We start from the raw sequence: 21,205 nt of genomic DNA on the forward strand, positions 1-21,205 counted from the left end.
TTGCTCAGGCTGGTCTCGAACTCCTGAGCTCAAACAATCCGCCCGCCTCGGCCTCCCAGAGAGCTAGGATTACAGGCGTGAGCCACCGCGCCCGGCCTCTCCTGAATCTTTTGAGGGACAGGCCTTCACAAATGGGGATACTGTTTTCGTAGATGTCAACTTTCCCTTGAATGATAAACTTACAGCACATCCGTGTTTATTTGTATTTTATAAATCTCCCTCATTTGTTGGCTACTCTGCCTGTCTGAGTCTGGGCTGTGCACTGTGCCAGGCTCTGGGAACTACAAAGGGCTGCACCTCCTCAAGGAACATGCTATCTGCTGGGGTCCACAGACCTGTAAATTTACAACCACCAAGCCACGTATTAAATAATAGATGTGGTAAGTACAGCGTCCAGACTAACCACAAGCAGGCGCTGGCAGTGGTAGCTCCACAGTGAACAGGGGTGGTCAGGCCTGAGCTTTGAAGGTGAATGCGGACTTCTGCTAGAGCAGGGTGGAGGGCGGCCCAGGGAGCGAGAGCCCCCTCGGCAAAGACCCAGAGCTATCCAAGCAGGGGTCTGGCAGCTAAGCCCAGATCAATGCAACTCCTTCTAGAAGCTTTCCCCAATGCCCCCAACAGACACACTTCTCTTGACACGCCAGCATGTCATGTCACACATAATAAATGCATTTTCCCACCCCCTTGTAAACTATCAGGGACACCAACAGTGCCCCCGGCTGGGAGGTGCTTGGTCCAATGTGGTGGAATATTAGTGAGGGAATGAGGACAAGCTTTGCTGAATGTGTGTTCCCTGCGGACTCTGGCTCCTAAAGCATCTCTGGCATATGAGGGTGTCAATTATGTTTGTTGAATGGATGTACAAGTTCCTGTCAGCACATGGGTTGTCTTTCCCGGGACTGTTCCCCTCCTCCTCCAGGCCCACGGGTGTGGGCTCACATAGAGCCGGGGCCAGGGTGCCCGCCGTGCGACGCAGGACTTACTGCTGACAAACGACGGCAACAGCCTCCCAAAGCGCATCAGAGGCTCCTCGTTGAGCTCGGTCGACTTATCCACCAGCTTGAAGAAGACGTCGTTCGGCTCGCTGGAGAAGCCGTAAACCTCCTTGACGTTCACCTGCCTGCCAATTCCCAGAACCACGAAGAAGTAGCCCTTGCACTTGGCCTGCAGGACGGCTCTCTGGGCCTCCTCCAGCTGCTGCTCCTGCACCCGGCCCGTCAGCATCAGCACCACGATCTTCAGGTCCCGAGGGTTCGGCGCGCTTTCAAAGACGTTCTCTATGGTATAGTCGATGGCGCTGCCCAAGGCCCTGGTTCCCTGCAACTGTGTCATCCCCCTGTCGAGGAAGTCCACCAGCTTCTCCTTGGAGCCATAGTCAGTCAGGGAGAACTCCACCTTCACGGGCGGCACGCTGGCATTGCCCACGGACCCGTAGGGCGCGTGCTGCACGACAGCCACTCTGGCGAAGTGCTGGGAGGCCTTGGGGTCTGGGCTCATGTCCAGCTGTCTGACCAGGTACCCTATGTACTTCTTCATCTCGTTGAATTGGAACAGAGAGGTGGTCTCAGAGCTGTCCAAGATGAAAGCCATGTCGATGTCCACGTCGCTCCCTGCCGCTCTCCTGTCCCTAAAGACAGGCCTCCAGCTGCCGAATCCACAGGACGGGTCAATGTTGCAGATGTCTGGAAAGAAGCGGGACAGCCATTTACTCTCTGCCTCCCATCGCAGGGCAGGGCAGCACAGCAGTCTGCCAGGCGTCTGGGGTGAGGAAAATTGTCACGTAAAATAGCAACCTCTTTATATTAATATCTTGCTGCCTTGATTCTGGCCAGATTTCAGTGTTCACCATCTAATACTTAGTAGATAAGCAAATCAGGAGCTAAAATCGTTGCAGTATACCATGGGACTGGCATTAAAAAAACAAAAGAAAAATACCCTTAGTTCTTTGCCACCCTTTGAAGAAATGCCCTAGAAAGTCACTAGAGCCAAAGATTTTCATTCTAGATTTTCGGTCAAAACTTAAGCAGAGTCCTCCTTGGGTAGCTATAAAACTAATGATTCCCCTATCAAAGAGAAGCTCTGTTTGGGGAGGTCCACTTTAGATACGGAAACTACGTATGTAGCATTTACACTGGTAAACATAAGGCTTTGTGAGCCTTAATTTAACTCAAGCTCTTTACACGGATCATGATTATTCATCAAATTTTCCTCTGTGGAGAGGACGTTTGCAGTGGCAGCTGGACAGGTTCTCCCATCAGAGAAGCCCCTTACCCAAGCAAACGTGGCACGTGAGGACGTTCTTCAAGAAGTCTGCGAGGTCTCTGTTCGCGGGCAGCACAAGTGCGTGCCCCACCGCCGTGTTATTGATCTGGTTTAGACAAAAGAAATTTTTGGTAGGAGTGAACAAGTAACTATTTGAAAATACAGCTGAAGTCACATCAATAAAATAAACTTCCCAACAGCTCAGTATCTTCTCATTTGGGGGTGGAGTAGGCTCTGAGTATAACAGAAAAACACAGGTTTTATTCTAATGAGATGAGCCAGAATTCAATTCCCACTCACGTATTTCTGCTGGGCCCAAAGCAAAAAGTATTTAACGTCCCTGGGGTTCCGTTTCCTCCACTGTACAATGGAGATAAAAGTACCTTCCTAATGGGGTTATTTGGAGGATCAAATTAGATAATGTGTGTAAAGTACTCGGATATGTTCTAGCAAGTGGAGGGGATGTGAATATTGTCCTTATTCCTGGCAACAGCAGCCGGCAAGTGCAAGTCCACCTCTCCCCACCCTCCCAGGTCTTGCTAAAGACAAAGTAAGCAACAAGATCGATCCTAGCAGAAGCAAAACGCCCTGTCCATCATAGCTCCTGGTTCACACTTGGTAATTATTCACTTAACAAGCAACCAATTTGAATGAATGAAGGAGTGAGTAATTAATGAATGAATAATTTTTTGATCTTGCTGAAACCATGCTAAGAAACATGTAGTTCCGGGTTACTCGGCCCACGCAAGGGCAGATGCTGTGTGCGGTGGTCCGTGATCACATTGGCCTGTGATTTGGCAGAATAAACACCGCAGGACAGCGGCAGTCACCCAGCTGTCTCTTGCTGACATAGGCAGTGACAAAACCATGGAATATCCAGTTTCGAAGGGAAAACACCAGAGATCATCTAGCCTCAGCCACATCCTACAGGCAGCAGATTTCAGACACAGAGGTTAAGCGCAGGTGTCTTCCTTTAAGCAGGTAGGCAGGCTAGAACTAGAGCCCAGGCCGCCCGACTCCTGGCTGGGGCTCTTTCACTCCTACCATCGTCCATGTGCCTTGAGCAGCACCACCAGAACACACTGAACAGTGCGTTCAATTGCGTTTAATTGATATAACAATTAAATAAGTTATTTAATCAAATGACAGGGACACTTGGCCTCTCTATGGGCTGACCCTCGGAGCCTGGCTAAAGAAGGGTTTGCACAGTGGTTCAGGTTGGGAGTGCAGGGTCACCAATGTTTTGGGGACCTCACTAAGAGACTGCAGCCCTCCAGGGTGGGCCACCCCAGGATGATCACCTTCAGGGCTGGTCAGGACAGCGTGGGATGGGGAGTCACAGCACATGGGCTGCAGAGTCTGAGGGACTAGGGTCTCATCCTCACATGTGTCCCCCTGTAACTGCAGAATCTTCTCCACGAGGTGAGACTGACGACACAAACCCCACCATCCCAGGAAGTAGATGCCCAGGACAGGGTCACACAGCTCAGAGTGACCACACGGGGCCATGTTGGGAGGAGCCAGACCAGATCCAAAGATCCAGGTCCCCATGAACAAAGCAAATAAGCCACAACACCCCCATCAGTAGTTAGAGAGTGTCATGAGTGCTGACATCTCCGTCTGGCCAGTGAGGACACAGAGCCTCACTCATTGGCAAGAGATGTCAACATGTGAGCAGGGACCCAGAGGGAGTGAGTTCCAGGCACTTGGATGTCCCTCTAGTGCTGGAGCCATAGAACTGTCCCGGAAACCTCACCAAGAAGTTTTCAGCCAGACTGGCCTCGCCTAGGACCTTTTAGAAGTGATGGGACAGGAATCCAGCAAGGCGCATGGATGTGCCTGACACCTGCCACGAGCCCAGGAAGACAGGGAGACGCCCCAGGGTGCTGACCTGCAGAGCGTTGACGAGCTGCCGGTCCTCCTGGCTCGTAAGGAACAAGGGCGTGATCCCCGCGTCGTAGAGCTTCAGCACGGCCTCTCTGAGCTGTGGGGACTCGCGCGTGGGCCTGTTGCTGAAGAATATGGCCACTTTCCTCATCAGGAATCCGTTCCTCACTCTCTTAAACGTGTTTCTGGCCACGAATGACATGGCGGTTTCCAGACTCTGTTGTTTGGAGGTCAGAGCCACCTGAAGGTTCTTAATCTTGTCCAGGAGGATAGACTTCCTCTTGGAGTCAGCAAACCGAATCTCCGTGGTCACCTCATTGTTGTAGGTGACCACGGCCACTCGGGCCCCCCGTGGGCAGTTGCTCTCGGCGATGGTCAAGTCGCCCACGATACTCAGGAGCACGTCTCTCATCCGGTTAAACGTGTCTTGGGTGACACCTTCGGAGGTGTCTAAAGCAAAGGCCAGCTCTGTCGGGAAGACGGGGCATTCCAGGGGCCCTGGGGAAAGTGGGGGGTTTTCAGAGACAAACTTCACTTACCGCAAAAGGGGGACTTTCTTTCCTCAGGAGAAAGTCCAATCACTGAAATCAACTTACCATAGCAGCAAGCTATAAAAGGGAGAGAGAAGAAAGAGTGAAAGGCATGTTTGCACGTGAGAATTTCAAATGTAAAAATATAAACTGTCAAAGCCAATAGAAAACCATGTACTTACGACATTTATCTTTGATGCTTTGCACAAGGCCACATTGCTTTAAAAGAAAATAAAAGAACACGTAAGGAGAGCTGCTCACAGGCTCGCAAGGCAACAATTCAGTCTGGACACATGCAACTTACATCGATGGAGTCGCCTCTGTTGCCCTTGTGACCCTGAAAAACCAAGGAAGGAAAGGCTGAGATGTGCGGCAAAAGTCCTGCATGTGGAATGTAAAAGGACACTCTTTGGCCCATGGAAACATGGCAGAGGATGCAAAGGGGGGCTTTGGGCCACCCTGACCATCAACAGTCTCGCCCAATAAATCTGACTTGATCACTTGAAAAGCAAAAGATAGAAGACTTGGACAACAAAAGTGTTTCCACCGTAAGGTAAGTTGGCTTTGGAAATAGCCCCGTGTCCTAAAAACTTGGCAGCTCATCACCAATCTATGGAAATCACATCCTTGAGCGTGAGTCTAGACACTGCTTCTCCTAAGGGAGGAGATTCCTTTGACATGCTAGTTTAATACACCCCATGCCCCCAGGAGAGTCAGCGAGGCAGGCTGAGAGCTCCTAGTCCCCTCCACGGCTAAGGCATCCTGGCCGGACGACGCCAGCCCCAGGAGCTCTGGAGGTAGGCTGGAAGCTGCCCCAGCATCCACATGCTGCTGCCCTGGTGGTCCAGTAGTCATCTCAGGGCCCCTGGGCACCTTTCTATGAGGCTCTTTCTGCCTACCTGGTCCGCTGTAGGAACTGGCTTAACGTTCCCCCTTACACACCCCACCCACTAAAGCAGCACCTGACCAGCCTTCTTCTCCCTAGTTCAACCACACTAATCCCTTAACCTTTCCTTCCTAGAGTGATTTTCCAACTCCTGAGTTATCTTTTCCATTCCTCTTTGAACCTCATCAATTTCAACATAGGGAGAAATTCAAATAAGGAAGCTAAGATATGAACAACAAGCATGTTGTCGAGGGGCTGTGGGAGGACACCCTCCTGGCTCCTGGCAGCAGCAGGACCGGTGGGCTTGAAACCATGAGTGGGGAGCTCCCTTGGGGATTTCATCTACCAAAGGAAGCATCCCCCAAACCAAGGCCTGACATCACTGTGCCGCTTCTACAGGACGCAAACAGGAGGCATTTAGGTGTGCTCTCTTTGGCTTCTCCCTTGCACAAACCTCAAACAAATCCATACCAAGAAACTATTAAAGGCAAATTACAATACACCCTACATTGCAGAGTGTCACAAGAAACATTTTTTAAAAAGTTTCTTGTTACTCTAAAATTCAAAAGCTCTTCTCTCCATTGGGATGTCAGAGAGGAAGTGGTTAAAAAAACCAATGAGAACAGTACAGAACACCTTCTTTGTGAGGAAGGGAGATGGTGGAAGTTTTCCCAGACCATATGTGAAGCACCCAGCCCCAGGGGCTTGGTCAGAACTGGACAACTACTTACAGCCGGTCCTGGGTAGCCGGGGTCTCCCTTCTGCCCGACTATTCCTGGAGGTCCGGAATTTCCCTAGAGGGCAGAGCAAGCATCGTTCAATCGTGGCGGGAGACTTGAAGTTCTCAGCTGGGCAGTGAAAGGGATGGTAAAGGTGATCTAATCCAAGCGCCCCACTGCCCTGAGAAATCTCATTTCCAGGGAGCCTAAATGTCTCCTAAACTCTAGTATGGGGATAAGCCACCTTAGCAAAGCTGATGGAAGACCCCACAACTATGGGGGTGCTGTGTTCTCTGGCAGGTAAAGGTAAAACAGATGGTTGTCCAAGAACCATTAATGAGATAATAAGATTATCTATGGATGCCCAAGGGAATTAGTAACAGACGATGAATTAGATCATCGTTCAGTATAGGTAACTAATCAAGGTTTTAATACCCTACCTTGAGCAGTAAGTGATCTAGCTTGACTGTCTTCACTGATCAAATTAACAGGAAAATTATGATTATTATGAACTGGACTTCAGGCCAAAAATAACTGTTGGCAACGTTTACCCATATCTAGGCCACAACTTGCTCATTCAAGACTCGGCAGCATCTTGGGGGTGAGTTAACACCCACTTAAAAGAGTGATTCAGACCCAAAGGCAGCTTGAGGAAGAGGTGCCTCCTCTCCAGTGGGGTGGGGGCCCTGGTCTCGGCCTTGGCTCACCGGTGAGCCTGGGACCCTCAGAAGCAGGTCATGGGCCTCGTTCAGCCCCACAACCTCTGTGTCTGGGTGGGTGTGGCCGCAGGCGGCTGCACAAACTTCCGATGTCGCCCATTCTGAAACTGGAGCGTCCCCAGTGTGGCGCTGGGAGCAGCCGGCTGGCATCCCTGAGGTACATTAGAGGAAGGGCTCTTGGGCACGGACCACAGTCTGGTGGCGCTCTGAGGACATTGGTCTGGGTCTTGGAATTCCCTTCCTTCCTCCCTGTCCCATCACTGGCCAGGTTGCAGGTGAAGGATTATTTTCGAAGAATAGTTCTGAAAGCCCTCAGCAGTAAATCACACTGCTACACTCGTTCTCATTCCCACCGGCAGCCGATGCCCAGGCAAACTCACCCTCCGGCCTCTGATGCCTTTGGGTCCTGACGTCCCATCTGCCCCCGGCTCGCCAGGGCCGCCCTGGGAAGAGAGCAGAGAAGGCGTGTGTTACACCAGGGCAGAGGGTCTCCTGCGACCCCCTAGGGCAGGACCTCAACGGGCGTCTGAATCACATTTACCAAGCTGCTAAATGGTTAACTTTGATTCCCTTTTCCAGAGGGTCACTAGTATATTTGCGGCATCTGCAGATGCCTTCGTTTATACAATCAATAATGATACGTATAGGTTACAGCATTTTACAGCTTACGAAGTACTCTGATTGTATATATTTTATTTAAACCTCATAAACACCATGACAAGTGAGTATTGTCACCTCCATTTGACAGATGAGGGACTTCCTAGAGAAGGCAGAGTCTTGCCCAGGGCAGCCCACTTAGTAAGTGGCTGACCCAAGACTAACGCCAGGATACTCTGATTTTCGGTCCCTGGACATACCAGACTGATCCAAAAACTCTGGTGACGTTTCACCAACAGGGGAGTACTTACCTTTGGTCCTGGGTAGCCAGGGAATCCTCTTTCTCCCTATAAAAGATAAATAATGACTCAATATTTGGTCCCAATTTAAACTCATCTAAAATAAATTGATCTCGAAAGAAAAAAAATCTACAAAATCATCAAAAGAAAACAATCACTCAAACACAATAAAATTCGAAGGAATAATCCTTTCAGACATAACACATCAGAAGCTGTGCTCGCGGTCTCGGCAGCAGGGGCTCTTAGGAACCCCTGCAGGTACATACTTTTTTGCCTCTGCGTCCTTCACCGCCAACTCCGTCCCGTCCGTCATCTCCCTACGAGTGGGAAAGAGAGTTACTGCAGGTCTCCGTGCCGGGCGCATCACAGCCCCACCTCTGCCCTGCTGCTGCCCTGGGCGGAGGGTCCTTGAGTCCCCGAAATGTTTCCAGACCAAGGTTCCCGCTCCTGTCCCATCCTCCGAGTGGGAACGAGACGTGTCTGCAGGGGGTGGGCTCAAAGGACTGCTTTAGCGAAATGGTGCCTGTGGACCCCAGGCATGAAGCACGGCTAGTGGCTTTTGGTAAAGATACTGCTTGGCTGTGGAATCAACGACTCATGAAACCAGAGGAGCTCGGAGCTGAAAGGGATCCGGGCGGGCACGTCGCCTTGGCATCTCCGAGTCTTTGATTCTACGAGCGCGAGAACACTGACCTCATCTCGGGGGCCCCGCGGGGTTCTCTGTGCCGGGTCGTACCCCTCCCCACACTCGTTCGCTTCCTTCCACGTCACCACTTCCAGACCCCTCCTCCCCAACGCCCACTGGCCCGTGCACCCGGATGTGTCCCTGTCCCTCTGCCACGGAAGCATCCAGAACTGGACACCGTTAATTATTTCAAAAGAACCAGAAGAATCTGTGGGAGGCATACACTAATATCTCTAGAATGTGGGGAATCGCTACGTAGTTAATCTACAGTTTTAATCAGGTATCGACACCTAGAAAGCTCCCCATAGCTCTCTCGTCCCCAAATTGACAGAAACAGAATCAGGAAGAGATTTCCTTCAACAGCGCGAATTGATTTTTTTCCCCTGTGCTTCTGAGACAAAAAGTAATAGCAATAGATTTTTTAAACTTCAGTTAGCTGGAAAGACAACACAAGGAAAGAAACACAAGGGAAATATTTTGAAGCGTGGGGATTACAGCAGTCAGATCAACCTGGTCCGTTTATACAATGTTTAGGTACAGTGACTCATTTTAGAAAAATTCTCAGTGGAGTGCAGATTTCTTTTTCCTACATAGAAATGTACACTACGAAATCATTGTTAGTGAGTAGCCGGAGTATTTTTAAACAGTGTTTTAAAAAATGAGTTACTGAGGTAATAATTTCTATTCTTAGGATGTCCCATTCAAAAGAAATTGTTTCCCTCTGGATTGAAACCTTTTCAAATCCAATTCCATTTTATTAACAACCCAACGACATTTACTGCTTTGCAGAAAAGCTCCAGTCACGCTCACAAAGCCTTTGCAAGACCGAAAATGAAGGTGCTCAAGCTCAACCACCACGTTCCATTGTATCAGGAAAAAATGTCCTTCCCCACTGCCCACGCCACCCCTCCACCCTGGCCAGTGAAATCCACTTATTTTGGAAATTTGCAAAGCATAAGTAGCAGATTTCACTGTTTCCAGTCGTACCCCCAATAACACAAGGAGCCAGGCTCCAGTCATCCCCGTCTGGGCCCCTCTCTTGGCCTCCTGCACTTGTGAGCAAAGAGTCAGCCACAGCTGGAGCCCGAGCGCGCTGGGCCCTTACCGTCTCCCCTCGGGGGCCGCGGTTCCCGATGCCTCCCTTTGGTCCTGGGCCTCCGGGCTCGCCCTAGACAAGAGAAACAGCGCAGCTGAGACTCTGGGCCAAGGCTGGTTGGCAGCATGATGCCCAGCCCTGCTGACCTAGGGGAGGGTGCCGCCACCTGCTCGCTTAGAAATGATTTTCTAAATTGCAATGTTCGTGTGTGGACTCCTGGAAAAGGATCCAGGAAGGTTTATGTTTGTCCTTTCCATCAGCGTGGCATGGGGAACCGGCTGATGGGCAGAGAGAGAAACAGCCGGGAGAAGCGGCAGGAAAGGCGGCGGGCATTGAATTCAGGAAAACCCAACACCACCAGCGAGGCAGAGAGATCATCGTGGATTCATGTGGGCACATTTCTTTTACTGAGAATACGCTGTCTTTCCAGACTGGTTATGACAAACTGTAGCTAATCTCAAGGCTGGTGGAAAGCGGGCTCTCGCAGCCTTCGAACAACAAAAGTGGTATCTGGAATAGTCAGGACTGGGGTCTCGTGGATGATCTGACACGGTTGGCAGCGCCGCGGTGTGTGCACTGCCCATGGTTAAAGACTGCGCCTCCCACATGATCTCAACTGCGCCACGCGCTGCCCAGCGGCCGGAAGGCTCAGAGGACTCTGCGCCGTGGGCACCCGCCACGGCAAGAGAGAGATCTGCCGGCGGACGGCGGGCTCGGGCTAGGAGAAAGCTGCTCACTGAGTAGGGACCCTGGCTGGGACGGGGACCCCACTGGCCGAGCTGGCTGCCAACGGAGAGGCTGGTGTGGAGACCAGCAGTGGGGAGGAGAAGAGATGCGCTAACTAAGCCTAAGCCGGGGGACGGACTGACAAAAGAGGACGTGGGGCCGTGTGCAGCTGGCCCGGTCCCTGTCCTTAGAGAAGCTCTACCTTTCTTCAGACAAACCTTTCTTCCCAGGGGACCACTTCTGCCACGTTCTCCAGGGGCACCGGCGTTACCTACAGGTCCCTAGAGCGCAAGGAGAGGAGTGTGTCAGTGAGGTATCCGAGCAAAGGTATCTCTGAACCCCGGCTCCCCGCCCCAACCCTGCATGGAGGTCAGAGCCCGCCAAAGGCATGTGACTGTCCTGACTGCAAATCCCAAGCGCTCAGAACGGCACACGGGGCTACAGACTCAACACAAACACACGTGGAAATGGCCTGTGCAAATCTAAAACATTAGCATTGCCTCTCAGTGCCAATTCTCACAAATTAATGCAAATTGCAGTTATTAACACGCATGTCGTAGGTTCCTGACTGGACAATAAGCCCCCAGATTTTATGTGACTTTATTCCCTTCCCTTTTATACCCCCACAATGAGCGCCTGATGTGTACAGGTGCATAAATGCCTGTGGGGTGAATGAATAAAGCAATGAACTAAATTGACTTGTAAATCGCGGTATAGCCTACGCAGCCCAGAAATGCCCCTGAGACAGATGGTGGGACAGCACAAATTAATAAATGTTTCTGGGGCTGTTGGGTGACTATTTGAACAGCTTTGTGTCTATGCCATCTTAAATTCTTGATTAGTTAGAAGTTAAATAAATGTTTTCTAAAAACTCACAAAAGCTTTAAAAATAGATAATTATCAGTTCTCAAGCTAGAGAAGGGCTTTCTATGCAAGTTCCTGCCTACTTCCACTGTAAAATATTTCTGTGCATTTATGTAGCAACAGACCAGCTTGCTTCCAGTTCATTCATTATTTTTTCAGTAACAAATGAGAGGATGTCTCCCTACATACCATCTCAGATGCGCCAGAAACCCGATTATTTGTATGTAGCTTCGTGGCACCTGATCCCAGTTCGGCAACAGCAACATGCTTCTGCTGGTCATTGCTAACAGCTACGATATACGTGAACGTCTGTGGCCACAGCACACCTTCTGTGCTGGACTTGAGGATAAACTTGAACAACTCCTCATACAAAATACTGAACCACAGGGGCTATCTCTAGGGGCCAAATATGAAACACTTGGCATAATCTAAGAATTTTTGTAGATTTAGATTTTACACAATTCCATCCTAAGACTTCTGAGATGAGGCACATATTCCCTTGCTTACCACCCCGGATCCTAGATTTGGAAGGACTATATTGGGACTTAGAAGCCCTTGGAGCACCAAGGAAAACGGATTCTTGCTTCCTTGGGGTGAAGTAGCCAGTCAGTGAGAGGACTGAGGTTGGATGCCGGGTCTGTGTTGCCAAAGAGGGGGCTGAAGGGAAGTCTGTCTGCAACGGTATCATCCAAGAAACTCTCAGCCTGCTTGGCCACGTGCACTCTGCTTAGCAAGGGGGGTGGGGTGGAATAAGGACAGGCTCACCCGAGCTCCAGGAATGCCTTGTTCTCCTATCAAGCCTGGAGGACCAGTGGGACCAGCTGGGCCCTGAGGAAGGAAAAGGCCACTGTAAGTTCAAACGCAAACCTGTGCGTGAATATTTACAGCAGCGTTATTCACAGTAGCCAAACGGTGGAAGCAACCCAAATGTCCGTCAATCATCAAGTGAATAAACAAATTGTGCTATATCCATACAAGGGAATATTATTCAGCCATGAAAAGGAGCGGAGTCCTGGTGCCTGCCACGACACGGATGAACTCAAAACACTGCGCTCGGTGAAGGGATCCAAACGCACACGGCCACCTGTTAGATGACTCCATTTGTATGAAATGTCCTGAATAGGCAAAGCCACAAAGACAGAAAGGAGGTTGGTGGCTGCCAGGGGCTGGGGGTGGAGGGTGATGAGGGGGGACCGCTAATGGGGACAGGGTCTCCTTTGGGGATGATGAGAATGTTTTGAGACTGGACAGAGGTGGTGGTTGCGCAACACTGTGAAGGTACCAGATGCCACTGAATCACTCACTTTAAAATGGTTCATTTTGTGTTATACAAACATCAGTTTTGAAAAAGGCAACACCAGGGAACGTGGGAAAATACCCCGGGGCGCGCGATGGCTCGGGGAGTACTGACCTGGGCGCCTCGGGTCCCCTGCTCCCCCTCGAAGCCGGGCTGGCCTGGATTGCCCTTGTTGCCCTTTGAAACAAGAGAAGGCACAGGGGGGTCAGGACAGGTGCGAGGGACGTCGGCTCTTTGTCCCACTGTCATTTCTGGACTAGGGGCTTGGAAAGCAGCCAGGGAACACGCCGCCCTCTGGGGCTTCGGATCATCGCAGCGCCGTCTCTCCGCACGTCTGCAATGGTTTCCCACCTTTTCCTCAGCGCGGCTGCGCGAACCCACGCCTGCCTCGCCCAGGGGGAGGACTGAGACGGCAGGAAGCGCGGCCCGCGGATGGCCGGGCAAGCGCGCACGTTCTAGCGGGGAGGTGCCCTGCACGCGGCCTACCCCAGCGTCTTTCCTTCCTCTCGCCCGGGGCTCCGCGGGGAATCACTTTCACCAGGCCTTGCAGACACAGCCAAGTGAAAGGAGGCGGTAGCTGCTATTTGAGCACAGGTGTCTTGACAGCCCCAGGAGAGAGTATTTTTAAATTCCTGGGCTGGGTTGCATCTGGGCCATTTGAAGGACAGTCCCCTGGGAGCCCTCTGTGAGCACCGTTGTGCGCCAGCCCTAGAGGCTTACCTTCGCTCCCGCAGGGCCCCTTCGGCCAAAGCCGCCCTGAGGAAGAAAAAGCCACACAAGCCGTGAGAGGGAAGAATGGGACCCGGGCACAGAGCCTGGGGCTCCCTGAGACTTAACCCTTGAATTTTTCGGTTGCTCAGGGGACCCAGGGACCTTCCAAGCACCCGCTTGGTGACGGAAGGCAGAAAATGCCTCCCTCGGCAGCCCCGGGGAAGCTCCCGTACATGGACACCCGTCCCTCCACCCCCATCAGGGTGAAACTTTGCGTCCTCATGGCTCCTGTTAGTCATCCCAGTGGAAGTTCTGAGAATTGCTGCAGACCTGCCAAGCAAAACAACGACTTTTCTGGCCCCCGTCCCTGCCAGCGCCAAATAGGGAATGTGGAGAGGGAATGTCAACCTGTCTACTTTCCTTCCATTTTCCTAACTGTAGCGAGAAGTAACGAAATCCATTAGTTATAATGGAAGGGAGTCCCAAATTCTCCGAATTCTCCAGGCCAAATACAACACAGACTCAGTTAAGTAAAGTATCCAAAACGCACATATGTGAACCTAAAAGTCTCCTGTGCTCAGGTTGGGCTCATGACTTGGCAACATCTCCCTGGACACTCCAGAGGTGACCCCTAGTTCAAGCACGTGGGCTCGCTTCATAAGTAATCCATTAATTCCCAACTCATGACTGTTTCCTCTGCGGCAGAGAGTTTGGGTGGGAATCCGAGAATGTCCCAGGCTGTATTTGCAAGGTCAGGGGTTGGTATTCCAGAGACAGTGACGTGCCAGCTCTGTCACAGGGTTTGGCCCATCCACTACACCAACCTCAGAACCGCGTTCTCCATCCCTGGGGACCAGCCCAGTGATCTTCTGGGCTGCCGACTTTGCCATTATTCACTGTAATGCCAGCTGCTTCAGTGGAAGGCCTTGGCCACCTTCCACAGATAAACTTGGGAGGAGGTGGAGGGGTCACTGCTCCCCTCCACAGAGTAACCATCTGGCCCAGCCCCTGCCCAGGGAGACAGGCTAGAGCTGGCTCAGAGCCCACCAGCACTCGAGGTACACTGCTCAGGCCGGCGGCCTAAAGGTGAGGTAGCCCAGAGGGAGGGACACATCCTGGCCTGAGCCTGGCATGGCAGGGTCCTCAGAGAGGGGCTAAGGAACCACTGGGCCAGTCCTTGCCCTGCTTCGAAAGAAAGAACTGAGTCTCCAAGAGCCCTTGACTGTAACTGGATTCAAAACCAAGTGTCTGCCTTGTGCACAGAGCTGGAGCAAACTGCACACACTACTACAGTCTCAGCCATTTCAGGAAACCAAGTTTGGCTCTGCTCACTAACTGAGGTGAAACTGCCACATCATTATTCAAAAATAAAGCGCAAACCTTTTAAACCAATATTTTCAAAGTTTAAGTTTTCCCCTGAATTTTAAAAAGCAAAGTGATGCCCATCGTCTGTCATTTGGTTTTGGCTAGTCCTTTCTTTTGAAAGCCCCTCCCCTCGGCGTACTCTACCGGCCCAGCTGCCAGGGCTGCGTGTGCAGCTCCCCTCAGGAAGTGGCCAAGGGACCCCGTTTTCTCAGCTGCCCAGCCCAGCTTGCAGCTTTTGTGCTCTGTTGGTTTCTGAGCAGAGCCCTGTCGTAGGCAGGCACCAGCATCCTAAACTTCCCCTGAGGATTTGCAAACTTCTAGACCACTGCCACCCCACACAGGAAGCTTCTTCTCCCAGCTACAAGGTCCACACTCTCCATGCCCCTGGGACCTAGAAGCTCTCAGATGGCTTCCTAAAGATCGTTTCTACCACTTGGGCTTTAGCATTTCTTCAGCAAGCCTGGGAGATTGGGCATGCAATGAGCTATTCCGCAACAGACATGTCCGAAATTTCTTTTAAAAGCAATTGAAGACATAATACACTAGGAAAAAAACAAACCTAGTTTCCTTATTTCAGTTAAAGCAAAACAAATAATTATAAAAACAATAACAAATATACAACCACTTCAGCCTTCTTGCCCTTTATTCCCTCGGACCCCAGGGTGAGTATTTCCTTTGGGATTTCTTAAATATTTGGTGAGATAAACCCTGGCCAAATATTTGAAACCAGCAAAGATAATATTTTTAAAGCATCTGTTCAGTATATTTTTGGGAACAGAGGGAGAAGAGATGGAGCACCTAGTAAATTATAAGAATAAAAAATCTCTATTAGCCACAAGATCTGGGTAACGGCGCTTTCCAAAATCCCTAAACAAAGCATTGCTGAGTAACTAGCACCAGGCCGCGTTGGGCAGATCATGGGGTACTTACTAAGTTTCTACCGCGGAACCCCCCAAATCCCTAAGGACACTCACATTCTTCCCATTTTCTCCAGGACTTCCAGATACTCCGTCTCTCCCTGGGAGACCCTGGGGTGGGGGAGAAAATTAGCATGAGAGTCTCATCTGCAGAAAGGAGCATCTAACTCTGGAATATCGCAGGAGACACGGAGGGACAAGGGGTAAATTCACCAGGAAGAGCTGCCCGCAGGCAGGTGGTCGGATACTTTGCGGGATGCATTAGACTTTGTACGTTCCCACCTCTACAGGCCTTTGACGTAACTATCTAAGGGGCACGAGTTCTGCGGAGAAGCCCTGCTTGGCAAGGGTCGCCCTGGCTCCCCACGGAGACTTCCTCCACATGCACCCGCAGGCGGCCTCACGGGCCCCGCTGCTCCCCGTCCCACGCTGCTCTTCAGCGTCAAAGGCCGTGTCTGTGGCTTCCGTGGCCGCTGAGGTGCCAAGGTGAGTGTCTTGTCTTTGGCCCCCAGCACAGGGAGAGTCTAGAACACTGAGTGCTGTACCATGGGGCCGATGTCACCGGTTTCTCCTTTGGGTCCTCTCTGCTGGCTGTCCTGTCCTGACTCACCCTGAAAACAACAAACAACAGGGAGATGAGCCGCATGTGCTAGGAATGGGACGGTCAGGACAGGATTAGTGACGGCCTGAGTGGAAGGCTCCAAGGGACAGTCCCTATGGCCACACCGCATCCAGACGGCGTCCGTCCAACTCCGACAGAACCTGGCCACGGGGTCAGCGAGCCGCGCCCAGCCCCGCCCTGGGCAACGGTTCTTCCTGATGAGGGGGATGCCCCAGGGGCTGCCGCCTGTCCTTGGCCGCAGGCAGGGTGGCCTGGAGGGGTGGTGGTCATTTGCTTAGAGGTTTCACAAAGCCATAAAACGAAAAAAGCTGCAAACTTTCTCTTTTCCGAAAGCAAGTTTAAGGTGTCCTGAGCCCACATTTTAGGGAAACTTGCAGGACTTGCAATTGCTTATCTTTACAACGAGAGAACGAAGACGTCTCCCAGAAAAGCCCGAAAGTGTAAGGAGAAGACAAAGCACATGTTTCACCGACACTTGTTAAAGCAATTTCAACAGTGAAACTCTTCCTTCTCCCCACTTCTCCCACCACCATCTTCCCCGGGCTCAGGTCTAAATCGTCAAGAAAGAAATCCTCACCGGGTCACCGCGAATGCCAACGTCTCCTCTTTCTCCTTTGTCCCCTTTGGGGCCTTTATCACCCTAAATGAAAAAACACAAGTAGAAGCTAAAAATTAGATTTTTCCATTTGTACCTCACCCTAAAAATCACGTTCTTCACAATTCACAAATCTTGAATAGAACAGTGTTTACCATTAACTCATTTGCCATGAAGGTAAATTCACTTCCAAATATTTTTTATTTGTTCAGTTAATTCACAAATGTTTACTGGGGACCCACTGGGTGCCAAGCACTGGAGCTTTATTTATAACAAAACATACTCAGTCCCTGCCCTGTGGGACATGGTCTGTCTATGATGTAGCACATCAGAGCTGACAGGGGGTCACGGGCACACCCCAGGGGAGGTCAGGGAAGGCTGCCTGGAGGAAGTGGTTTACCTATACGGGTAAAGGAAATAACTATTCCCTAAATGAAATGTTTCTATTCTTCCCACAATAGCAACACTGGAAATAGACCTACCCTTCTTCCAGGGTTCCCTTTCTCTCCAGAAGAGCCGGGCAATCCTTTGTCTCCCTGCCAAGGACAGTGACGAAAGGTCATGCCTGGGGCAATTTCCACCACAGTTATTAGAACCCGAAGCAGCTCAGACCTGGAGACTGAATCACTCACCTCCTCGCCGTCAAGACCATCCAGCCCAATCTCTCCTATTTCACCCTGTGAGGGAATGAGACAGACAAGTGAGTATAGAAAGCTATTCTGGCAAAGGAAAAAACGAGAAATACTGGGAAACTTTTCAGTGTGAAAAACAAAAACAAGATTGAATACCTTCTCTCCTGGGAATCCTCGAGAGCCCTGGAAGGTAAGGGGACAGGGGACACATTAGCTTCTCCCGAGGGGCTGGTCCCCCCCATCTGAACGTCACAGTGTCTGGAAATGCCAACATCAGAGACTCGTCCCTGTGCACTCCTGGGTCCATCACGTGGGGCGGTGATAACGCTAATTTGCCTAGAACCAGCACTGGGGTGGTCTGGGCTCCTGGGCAGGAAGGGTGGGCCCCAAGAGCCGGGGGAAGGGGCTCGGGAGGCGGAGGCTGACTTTGTAACTCCCTCCAGCACCTGCCTTCACGCTTCAGCACCAGAGGAGGAAGCTCATCAGCCCTCGACCCACTTGGTGTCCTCTGTCACTCCTCCCTCCCTGGCTGCCCCCGGGCCAGGGGCCGAAACTGGGCACCAGCCTCCCCTCTGCGCTGGCCCACGTTCTCTCCTCGGGAATGTTTCCTGGCTGCTCCGTGTTTCCATAGGAAACTATTTCTCCATTCTCCGGCTCCCTTCCAGCCGCGGCCCAAGCTCCCAAAGCCACCCCACTGAGGGGCGCCTTCCAGCCAGAGGCCACGGGCTGCAGAGAAGTCCGGGCAGGCCGCTGCCCCCTCCCCAGGGCACTTGGAGAAACAGGGTGTCCCTGCCGCACGTGCAGCTGGCCTGACCCCCGCCCCACGCTCAGCCAACCCCCTCCACCCCCACCCCCCGCCGCTGTACCTTTACTCCTCTCTGGCCCGGGCAGCCCTGGAAGCCTTGAGTGCCGTTCACGCCAGGCGGACCTCGCTCACCCTATTGCGAAAAACAAAGGCATTTGGCAAGTTGGAGCCACTTGTCATCGTGTCTCCAAGGGGCTTGCAACACTGGAGTGGCAGCGTTAGAAAGCAGATTTCACTGCGGGGACACCGAGGGAGGCCGCGGGGGCCGGGGAGCCTCTCAGCGTCCCTGCAGCACCGACGGCGCTGCCTGGAGCCCGCAGTTCCCCTGGGGGGAACAGGGTCCCAGAGGGCGGCGGCACCAACGGCACTGCCAGGTGGGCGGAGGACGGCTGGGCCTCCGGGCCCTGGGTCTGTGTGGGCGCTGGACCCCCCGGAGCGACGGCGAACTCCACGATTCAGTCCCAACATGCAAGGAACAAGGAGGGGATAAAATTTTAAGGACTAAAACAACTTTTACTCACAGGTCCACCCTCATCACCAGGGTAGCCGCGGTAGCCGTCTTCTCCGGGAATACCCTGAAACAAGGCAAATTGGGATCGTCACGTCCTGTGGTCTTCTTCGTTCTGTATTATCTGTGTGAGCCCCCTTCGTCTGGCAGAGCAGCGCTAACATTCACCCTGACATAGGTGTTTCCTAGAACTGAACAGCCCTCCGCTCATCATCCAGCGGGATTGTTCCTCCCATCAGGACCTTTAAGCCTCCTCCTCTGCCAGGAAAGCTTGTCGCGTCCTCCCAGCCCAGCCGCAAATGCTGAGTCCCAGCGAACATGCGCAGCGAGGCTGCCAGTCAGCGACACCCGCTGGTTTTAAGGTTATTTTATGAAATGAAGGACCGAAGTGTTAAAGAACAGAGCCCCTCATCCCGTGGGAGCAGAGAATGCTGCAAACACTCGGACCCTCCAGAGCCTGCTCCTTGGGGAGGACCCCGGGCAGCGCCGCGCTGGGGTCTGCCCCGCAGAATGCCTCTTCCACAACGTGGGATGGTCTTTCTTCTCCCTCATCCGCCTCTAGCCGTGACATTAGACGAATTACCCGGCCGCAGTAACGCTGGCCTTCCAACATCTAGTCTCAGGAGTGGGCAAAGGCCAAGCCACCGTACCTTCGGCCCGATGCTGCCGAGGGGCCCACGATCTCCCCTCTGCCCGGAGCACTTGCAGGGGACCCCACAGCAAGCTTTCTCGGCAATGTTGTCCTGCCAAAAGGAAGAGAAAGAAAAAGTTCAAGTGTTAAGAAATGCCCAGGACAAAATCATAAATATGCTGCAACCGTCAAAATGGGATGCATGAGGGTTCCACGGGGCAAGATGAAGTCACTGCAAAGACTGTCACTCCAAGACCGGCCTAGGCTGAGGGTCCAGCTCTTGGCAGTTGAGGAGCGGGGGGGACATCACCAATGGGAGAGTAAAGAACAACCAAAGTAAGATAAATCTTATCCACAAGGTCACTTCTGCCTAGACCTGATTTCTAGAAGTTTCCAACATACATATTCTTAAGTATAACTCATATATGTTTAAGCTCCAAAGTGCAAAACCTAACAAACAAATTGCAGATGGCCAGGACTGAAGGTGGTTCCAGAAGAGAGATCTGTGGCCCTTCCTCAGGACCATGATCACGGTCAAAAATATGGTGCCAGCCCAGAGAGGTGCCCCTGGAGACCTCGGGAGCAGCTGTGGGAGCAGGGACAGGCACATGTGGTCCCAGCCTTTTTGAGCCACAAGCACCACAATTTTAGGTCACCAGTGCCTCCAACACCCACCAAACACCCTTGACACTCCTGTCCCAGCCAGCCCCCGACCTCATAGGGGAAAGTGCACGCCCCAGATGCATTTCCATCTGCTGAACTGGCAGTGGCCACATGCATTCCCTGCAATGAGCTTCCTAGAGCTTTTACTTTCTGTCTCCAGACTTGTCAACTAACTCATCCTTCTTCCACCCAATAAAAAATCCTCATTCTAGCCCTGGGAAGAAGGCGGGTGGGAAGGAAGATGCAGAGTCTGTTCATCCCATTCACATAGCCATAGCCCACTGTTGCCACCACCAAAGGATCTGGAGGTCACCACGCAGCCCCGTGTCTCCCAGAGCCCCGCCCCCACTCCAAACCCAGGCGATGACCCCTGGAGTTGAGAGAGGCTGGACGGGGAGGATTAGGAAGCCTCCTGGGACACCTCCATTTGCACCAAGGGGAACTAGGGAAGAAGGCCATAAAAGCGCTTCTCCACCCGGAAATGGCCCTTCTTTTTCTGCACATTCTTGTTTGCACTGTGTAGGTTTCAGATGTCCTGGGCACTGTCTCCTGTCTGAGATGGCTGGTCACCACAGTTTGCATTCCCAGGAATAGGACCTTTCCAAGGGAAAGGACATTAAAAGAGGCACCTGCTAAGGGGAGCAAAGCACATCCTAGGACAACAGCCACATTCCTGCAATCCCATACTCCAGCCATTCATGGTCGCCAGTTCCAGGATCCACGCGTGTTGTGGCGATAAGTCAGGTCCCCATTGAACTAAATGAAGTAGTTTACCCACCCAGACACTCCTACCCCATCACTGTGTGATAATGAACTTTACTCTCTTGAGATGCCAAAAATCTGAACTTGCGTGCATGTAAAGGCACTAAAAAGAACTCACGAGCTCCTCTGCCAGCTCGTAATCCAGGTCCAGCAGGTTGAGCCTCAGAGGCCTGTCGTACATGAACCCTCGCCCAAACTCCAGCTGGGTCACCCGCTCCAGGTCGGCCACTCGTTCGAGGCCCACCAGGATCAGAGCTCGGACACCTGCAGGGAAAGACAAATTTAGCAGGGCTCATGCGGGCACTGGAGAGCCACGATGTCTTTTTTCCCGACTAATTTTTTTTTTTTTTTGAGACAGAGTCTCACTGTGTTGCCCGGGCTAGAATGCCGTGGCGTCAGCCTAGCTCACAGCAACCTCAAACTCCTG

The 21,205-nt window shown here is 52.0% G+C and overlaps 1 protein-coding gene across 1 annotated transcript in view; it reads right to left on the reverse strand.

The window, feature by feature from the left end:
- COL6A3 (collagen, type VI, alpha 3) overlaps positions 1-21,205 on the reverse strand; it is an 84,038-nt gene that overhangs the window by 15,416 nt on the left and 47,417 nt on the right. Inside the window, exons 13-37 of the mRNA XM_012648820.1 lie at positions 20,897-21,042; positions 19,373-19,465; positions 18,736-18,789; positions 18,276-18,347; positions 17,566-17,592; positions 17,410-17,454; positions 17,260-17,313; positions 16,760-16,822; positions 16,106-16,171; positions 15,618-15,671; positions 13,288-13,323; positions 12,682-12,744; positions 12,036-12,098; positions 10,625-10,687; positions 9,690-9,752; positions 8,166-8,216; positions 7,912-7,947; positions 7,384-7,446; positions 6,297-6,359; positions 4,984-5,016; positions 4,862-4,898; positions 4,746-4,757; positions 4,154-4,647; positions 2,272-2,368; positions 926-1,682 (exon numbers count right to left, since the gene is read on the reverse strand). Coding sequence (XP_012504274.1) covers positions 926-1,682; positions 2,272-2,368; positions 4,154-4,647; positions 4,746-4,757; positions 4,862-4,898; positions 4,984-5,016; positions 6,297-6,359; positions 7,384-7,446; positions 7,912-7,947; positions 8,166-8,216; positions 9,690-9,752; positions 10,625-10,687; positions 12,036-12,098; positions 12,682-12,744; positions 13,288-13,323; positions 15,618-15,671; positions 16,106-16,171; positions 16,760-16,822; positions 17,260-17,313; positions 17,410-17,454; positions 17,566-17,592; positions 18,276-18,347; positions 18,736-18,789; positions 19,373-19,465; positions 20,897-21,042 — 2,605 coding nt within the window. The remainder of the gene's footprint in view (positions 1-925; positions 1,683-2,271; positions 2,369-4,153; positions 4,648-4,745; positions 4,758-4,861; positions 4,899-4,983; positions 5,017-6,296; positions 6,360-7,383; positions 7,447-7,911; positions 7,948-8,165; positions 8,217-9,689; positions 9,753-10,624; positions 10,688-12,035; positions 12,099-12,681; positions 12,745-13,287; positions 13,324-15,617; positions 15,672-16,105; positions 16,172-16,759; positions 16,823-17,259; positions 17,314-17,409; positions 17,455-17,565; positions 17,593-18,275; positions 18,348-18,735; positions 18,790-19,372; positions 19,466-20,896; positions 21,043-21,205) is intronic.

This window comes from Propithecus coquereli, unplaced genomic scaffold (genome assembly GCF_000956105.1).
Source record: "Propithecus coquereli isolate 6110/MARCELLA unplaced genomic scaffold, Pcoq_1.0 Scaffold295, whole genome shotgun sequence".
NCBI classification, from domain to species: Eukaryota; Metazoa; Chordata; class Mammalia; order Primates; family Indriidae; genus Propithecus; species Propithecus coquereli.